At 49.3% G+C, this 7,505-nt stretch overlaps 1 protein-coding gene across 1 annotated transcript; it reads left to right on the top strand.

Moving 5' to 3' along the window:
- Window positions 1–1,167: 1,167 nt before the first annotated feature.
- Window positions 1,168–6,854, top strand: LOC121275130. Its single transcript, XM_041182546.1, has 2 exons — window positions 1,168–3,535; window positions 4,876–6,854. The coding sequence occupies exons 1-2, from the start codon at window positions 1,330–1,332 to the stop codon at window positions 4,947–4,949; spliced, it is 2,280 nt and encodes a 759-aa protein (XP_041038480.1). The 5' UTR covers window positions 1,168–1,329; the 3' UTR covers window positions 4,950–6,854.
- Window positions 6,855–7,505: the final 651 nt, after the last annotated feature.

Genomic DNA, 7,505 nt, shown 5'->3' with positions numbered 1-7,505 from the left:
ACACCTTCAATTACTGACACTACAATAGTGCAGCACACCCTCAATTACTGACAATCTTATAGTGCAGTGCATCCGCAATTTCTGACACACCAATAGTGCAGCGTAACCTCACTTACTGACACTCAAATAGTGCAGCACACCCTCAATAACTGACAATCCAATACTGCAGCACACCCTCAGTTACTGACACTTCAGTAGTGCAGCACACCCACAATTACTGACACTCCAATATAGCAGCACATCCTCAATTACCGACACTCAAACAGAGCAGCACATCCCCAATTACTGACACTCAAATAGTGCAGCACAATCTCAACTACTGACACTCCAATAGTGCAGCTCACCAGCAAAAACTGACACTCAAATAGTGCAACAAACACTGAATTACTGATACTCAAAGAGTGCAGCACACCCTCAATTACTGACAATCCAATACTGCAGCACACCCTCAGTTACTGACACTTCAGTAGTGCAGCACACCCACAATTACTGACACTCCAATATAGCAGCACATCCTCAATTACCGACACTCAAACAGAGCAGCACATCCCCAATTACTGACACTCAAATAGTGCAGCACAATCTCAACTACTGACACTCCAATAGTGCAGCTCACCATCAATAACTGACACTCCAGCAATGCAGCAAACACTGAATTACTGACCCTCATAGAGAGCAGCACACCCTCAATTACTGACAGTCCAAGAGTGCAGCACACGCTCAATTATTGACACTCCAATATTGCAGCATAACCTCAAGTACTGTAATATAAGGGGTTAACATGGTGTCCCAATACATGCAAGATTGGATCCAGGCACCAGTTGACCTTGAACACAAGACGTTGCTAAGAGACTTCCTGTTATCTACTGAAGGGAGTCGGAGCCGAAACCGCATGGGAACAATGCCCAGTACTAAACAATGTGTTGGACGAGTGCCCAACGCGGACTCAGTGAACTCGGCAAGTAGCGCATATATAAGCCTGGAAAGTCCCCAGTTCGGGGAGTCTGCTCCGGGTTAAGCTAATCGCTGAGCGTGGGTCACAGGCGGCACCTCCGCAGAACTGACGGCTCCCAGTTCCAGTAATTCGTGGAGTAAGTATATAGCCAATTATGCCAGACCCGTTGTGAGTATCGGACCTGGTTTCTATCCTATATAGGCTAGGTAGGAAACAAGCAAAATAAAATAATATTATCCTAGCAAGCTAGTCTCCTGTTCTTTGTTTCCGCATCAAACTACCCGCCTGCGAACCTGATCCTCATAATTTCTTAGAACATTTTGGCGTAGTCGGCAGGATCAATCGCAATTGAGGAGGGATTTTGATGCGAAACAATGTTTGGGAAAAGGAATAAGAAACCAGAAGGGCAGGCCGAGGCGGTTGCGGTCCCAGGATGGCAAGGGCCGTGGCATAGTGTAGCGGCCTGTTTGCGGAAGGGTGGGGGGCGACCGGAAAACTGGGAGGCCGAAGGCGTAGGAACCACCCCAGGGTCGCTGCTGTCCACCCTTGAGAAAATCCCGGTCCCCTCAAGGAACCCCTTGCCAGGGATCCAGAGGCGGATGTGGGCTTGTGCGGCGGCTTGTAAGCAGCAGTCTGACAGGCGTCAGAAGTTGGAGGCTGAAATAGCAACCCTTAAGCATGAGCAGGGGCTCAGTAGCGGGGATGCCTCCGTGTTAAGACAAGAAATTATAAAACTAAAGGCAGAAATAGCAGCACTAACGGAATTAGCGGGGCGGGCGATCACACATTTGTCGTCTAGTAAGCGGAAGAGTGAGCGAAAGCGCCCGCGCTCCGTGAACCCCACTCAAATAAGGGCGTTTGTGACACAGCTAAATAATGGGGACGGCTGGGATATTGACCACTGGGACGGGAATATATGGGGGGACTCGGATGATCAGTACGAAGATGAGCTGCCACCCCAGGTGCGAGCGAATCCGGTCGTCCGGAGAAAACAGGTTCAGAGACGGCCTCCTGTTAGGTTCGAAGTGCCGGACCATGTAATGGTCTCCCACTACATTGACGATATAATGATACAAGGTAGTGGGCAGGCCCAGATACAAACACTGTTGGACGCATTAGTCCAACACATGAAGGGGTACGGATGGGAAATCAACCCGGCAAAGATACAAGGGCCTTCCCAGACTGTGAAGTTCCTGGGGATAATTTGGAATAAAGGGGAACGAGAAGTTACCGAGAAGGCCAGGGATAAAATTCAGGCCTTCGCAGTTCCTCACACGCAAAAGGACGTACAGCAATTTATCGGACTATTTGGCTTTTGGAGGCAACATATACCACATTTGGGACAGATACTGAGACCATTATACCAAATTACCAGGAAGAAGGCAGAGTTTGAATGGACTAACAACCATCAACTCGCCTTCGAGATGGCCAAACAAGCGATACAGCAGGCTGTATCCCTAGGAAAAATACAGTCAGGACCGGTCGAATTGCAGGTTTCGGCACAGGGAGACTATGCAAATTGGAGTCTATGGCAAAAACAAGGACGCGTAAGGAAGCCGTTGGGGTTTTGGTCTCGTAAACTACCCCCGGCGGGGGGGAGGTACACCCCCTTTGAGAAACAACTGTTGTCCTGCTACTGGAGCTTGGTGGAAACCGAGGCCCTGACAGCGGGACACGAAGTAATTATGAGAACGGCTATACCCATTCTCCCGTGGGTAATGAGTGATCCCACTACACATAGGATAGGGACGGCCCAAGAAAGTAGTATCATCAAATGGAAATGGTATGTGTCAGAAAGGGTGAAGACTGGGCAGAAGGGGGTGTCAGTCTTACATGAGCAAGTGGCGGAGGCCCCTGAGGGAGGGGAAGTGAGATTCGAGGTGATTGAATACACAGAATCACCTGTGAAACTTGGGAAAAGGTACGATGAGCTGACGTCGGAAGAGCAAGCCACTGCTTGGTTCGTGGACGGCTCGGCTCAATGGAAGTCAGGACGGCGTAGGTGGAAGGCCGCTGCGTATAATCCAAAGCAAGGGATTACATTGGAAGAATTGGGAGAGGGTAAGAGCAGCCAGTGGGCCGAGCTCAAGGCGGTGCATATGGTAATCATGCAGGCCGGAATTATTGGGGTACACCTATTTTCCGATTCATGGTCAGTAGTTAACGGGATGACTCAGTGGATGCCCACATGGCAGGCCAATCAGTGGATGATCCAAAGTTGGGAAGTATGGGGTAGGCCGCTGTGGGAGGAAATTTGGGAGAAGGCCCAGCATTTAAGGATATTTATCACACACGTGGACGCCCACACGTCCCGAAATGACGCAGAAGCCCTCCATAACCGATATGTTGACGGCATAGTTCGAGCTATGGTAATACAGAGGGACACCTCGGTGGACCTAGCCAGATGGGCACACCAAAAGGCTGGGCATTGGGGGGTACAAGGGACTCTACAATGGGCCCGGGATCGGGGTATAGACCTGCTGGTAGACGATGTAAAAACCGCAGTGAATCAGTGTGAGCAATGCCAACACCAAAGACAGGGAGTGCCTCAGCATATGATGGGGCACATTCACCGAGGAGAAGGCCCCGGCCAAAGCTGGCAGATGGACTTCGTGGGCCCATTGCCCACGTCCCAGGGATGCAGGCACATTTGCACAGCAGTGGACACCATGTCTGGGGTCCTGGTGACCCATCCTTGTCGCCATAATAATCAGCAGGCAACCCTGCGATGTTTAAATATGATAGAACAATTCTATGGGATGCCTATGCAGGTCCAGAGCGACAACGGTTCGCACTTTACGGGAGGGCGGATAAAGAAATGGTGCAACGATAATCATGTCGAATGGATATACCATGTGCCGTATCATCCGCAAGCAGCAGGACTGATTGAACGGATGAATGGGATCTTGAAGTCCTCTCTTCGGAAGGCGGGGGGGGCGAATGATTTGACAAATTGGAAAAAGAACCTCATCCGAGTTGTAAAACAAATTAACAATCGTCCATTGGGGAATGGAGTTACACCCTTAAATAGGATGATAAAGGTATGTGACACGCCCGAGGCGCGTCCCATTAAAATGTGGAAATTCGATGCGGAAGCGGAACTGCCAGTCCGGGCCACCCCGGCATCAGCGGGGCTTGATTTGCGGGCCTTGACTACCCGGACGTTGGTGCCCCAAGTGCCAACGGCAGTTAAAACCGGCTTGGGATTAGTTTGCCCTTCCGGGACTTATGGACACATTCTCCCACGATCTGGGTTATCACTGAAAGGGATCGATGTCATGGGTGGAGTTATTGACGCAGACTATCAGGGAGAGATTGGGGTTATCCTAGTCAACATCACCACCGAGCCCTACGTGGTTAATAAGGGGGATAAGATCGCCCAATTGGTAATTAAACCTTGTGACATGTCCACTGTGGAGGAGACGGGGGCCCCTACGAAAATAACCGAACGGGGAACGGGAGGTTTCGGATCCACTGATGTAAAGGGGGCTAAAGTTTGGGTACGCCAGCCAAATGGCCCTCCAAAACCGGCAGAAATAATCGCCCAAGGGAAGGATAGTTTGGTGACAATAATGTATCCAGGGGACTCAGCCTGGCATAATGTGCCGGCAAACCAATGCTACCTCCGAGAAACATGAGCCCACGTCTTCTCGTCACCATAGATCCGGATCATGGCATGGTGGTGGGCCCTGAATGTGCTATGGACTGTTGGAATCCTGGGTCGGAGTATGTCAAGACCCGGGTCGGAAGAAACGAAACACAATGCTGGTGCTCTGGGACAGATCGTCAGCTGGGAAGCCAGTGACCAAGAGCGAAGGCAGGACAATTTTACGTGCCCCTCCGGACAACGATGTGACATTATGACTATCACCAGCAATTGCACGTTGTATCGATGCAAAGGCAGCTTTGAGGATGCAAACACAACAGTGGCCCCGGGCTGCGCACTGACCATTCACACCCGGGTGAATATGTGTTCCGAAGGACAGTGTCATGAGGGTGGTATTGAATGGACTATTATTACCGCCAACGACGAAATGAGGATTACCAATGGGACGCCAATCACTGGCAGAGGCCCAATGGACTGGTTAATCAGGGGAGAGTCTGGCATCCCAAAACATCAACCACCTTCCGACTGCCAGTCATACCCGAATGTAACCCTAAACGGCGACGACGGGCATGGTACGATACCTTGTTAGGAGGGGCAGGGACAGTAATGGGGATATCCAATGCTATAGACTCTGAAGTGACCCGTACTAAATTATCCAGTACGGGGCAAGCAATTGCACAAGGCCTGTACACTATTGGCCGATGGATGCCGTCGGCCATGATGACGCAGGAAGAGACTGCACGAATTTTGCTGCATTCCTTAAAATGGGAATTGGACGTGTGGGATTCGACTCAACGGCTGTTCCAAAATTTTACTGTACAGATGAACTGGACAATTTGCGGTATCCAAATGCTGCATGCACATTTGCAAAAAGAACGATTTTTACGAATAGTCACTTCGCCTAATGTTTAGGCCTGGCGAGGGGTGTGGAACGTATCTGAGAAATTATGGATGAACACCTATCCGGACAAAACATGGTGTAATGCAACGCTGTGTAAAGGACATTTTGTAACCTTGAATGTAACTGATTTTGTGACGGTGTGCCGATATTACGTATTGCCGGTCATTACATCTGATGGATATTACTTTCTCAAAACAAAAGGGAATTGGTTCAGTCCGGACACCAATCTTACCTATGACTTGTCCGCGTGTGAGCAGGCGGATCAAGGAAAGGCCTGTCTGTTGATGGATCGATATCGAGACCCGTGCCTTACAGAAGACACGGCTTTGTGTGAATGGATGATTGAGGCACCCCGAGATATGATGTGGCAGATTGGTCCCCATACGCTCTGTGTGGCCACTAGTCATGCCCATGCCTTACTCCCGACGACCCCTTTTTCAGGTTGCCTTACTGGCATCTATCGATGGCGGTGGCAGAACCATACTTACCTATTGACCAATTACAGCGGAACGCAACACCTCACCACTATGCAGTGGCAGGTATGGCTGCACCCTTGGAGTATCTCGCTAGAGCGTTTTAAACAGGCCCTCGATCGCTCGGAAGAGCTAAAGCAGATATTGCGACAACATCAAATCAATGTTACCCGGGTGACTGTGTCCACCTTTATACATGGCCAAAAGGTAGTACACGCTGCTCATGTAGTAGAGGTGGAATCCGCCCATCACTGGTGGGATCTGTTCAATGGGCTGTCAACTACGGCACGACGTTCCCTATTTCCTCCGTTGTTCATTTTAATCGGAGTTTTAGTGATTCTGACCTGTTGTAATATACTGACCTGTACGTATGTTTGCCGTGTGCGGCAGCAACTGGAACAAAACATGTACATGTTATAACAATGTATTGCTTATTATTATGTATTTGTATAATCGTTACATGTATTGGGCCAATCAGTGGAATGTAATATAAGGGGTTAACATGGTGTCCCAATACATGCAAGATTGGATCCAGGCACCAGTTGACCTTGAACACAAGACGTTGCTAAGAGACTTCCTGTTATCTACTGAAGGGAGTCGGAGCCGAAACCGCATGGGAACAATGCCCAGTACTAAACAATGTGTTGGACGAGTGCCCAACGCGGACTCAGTGAACTCGGCAAGTAGCGCATATATAAGCCTGGAAAGTCCCCAGTTCGGGGAGTCTGCTCCGGGTTAAGCTAATCGCTGAGCGTGGGTCACAGGCGGCACCTCCGCAGAACTGACGGCTCCCAGTTCCAGTAATTCGTGGAGTAAGTATATAGCCAATTATGCCAGACCCGTTGTGAGTATCGGACCTGGTTTCTATCCTATATAGGCTAGGTAGGAAACAAGCAAAATAAAATAATATTATCCTAGCAAGCTAGTCTCCTGTTCTTTGTTTCCGCATCAAACTACCCGCCTGCGAACCTGATCCTCATAATTTCTTAGAACAAGTACTGACACTCCAATAGTGCAGCACACCCTCAATTACTGAAACCCCAAAGTGCAGCACACCCTCAATTACTGATGCTCCAATAGTGCAGCAAACGCTCAATTACTGTCCCTCAAATAGCGCAGCACACCCTCAATTACTGAGCCTCAAATAGTGCAGCACTGCCTCAATTACTGAAACACCAATAATGCAGCACACCCTCAATTACTGAAACACCAATAATGCAGCACACCTTCCGTTACTGACACTCCAAGAGTGCAGCACACCCTCAATTACTGACACTCCCATTCCACAGCCAACACTGAATTACTGACCCTCACAAAGTGCAGCACACCATCAATTATCGACACTCCATAATGCAGCACACCCTCAATTACTGACACTCCAATAGTTCAGCACACCCTCAATTGTTAACACTCCAGTAGAGCAGCACACCCTCAAAAACTGAGACTTCAGTAGGACAGCAGACCCTCAATTACTGACACTCAAATAGTGCAGCATAATCTCAACTAATAACACTCCAATAGTGCAGCTCACCCTCAATTACTGACACCCAAATAGTAAAGCAAACCATC

Source organism: Carcharodon carcharias, unplaced genomic scaffold, assembly GCF_017639515.1.
Source record: "Carcharodon carcharias isolate sCarCar2 unplaced genomic scaffold, sCarCar2.pri scaffold_1043_ctg1, whole genome shotgun sequence".
In the NCBI taxonomy this organism is placed as follows: domain Eukaryota; kingdom Metazoa; phylum Chordata; class Chondrichthyes; order Lamniformes; family Lamnidae; genus Carcharodon; species Carcharodon carcharias.
Note: the sequence above shows the minus strand (reverse complement) of the source record. Positions and strands in the feature narration are given on the sequence as shown.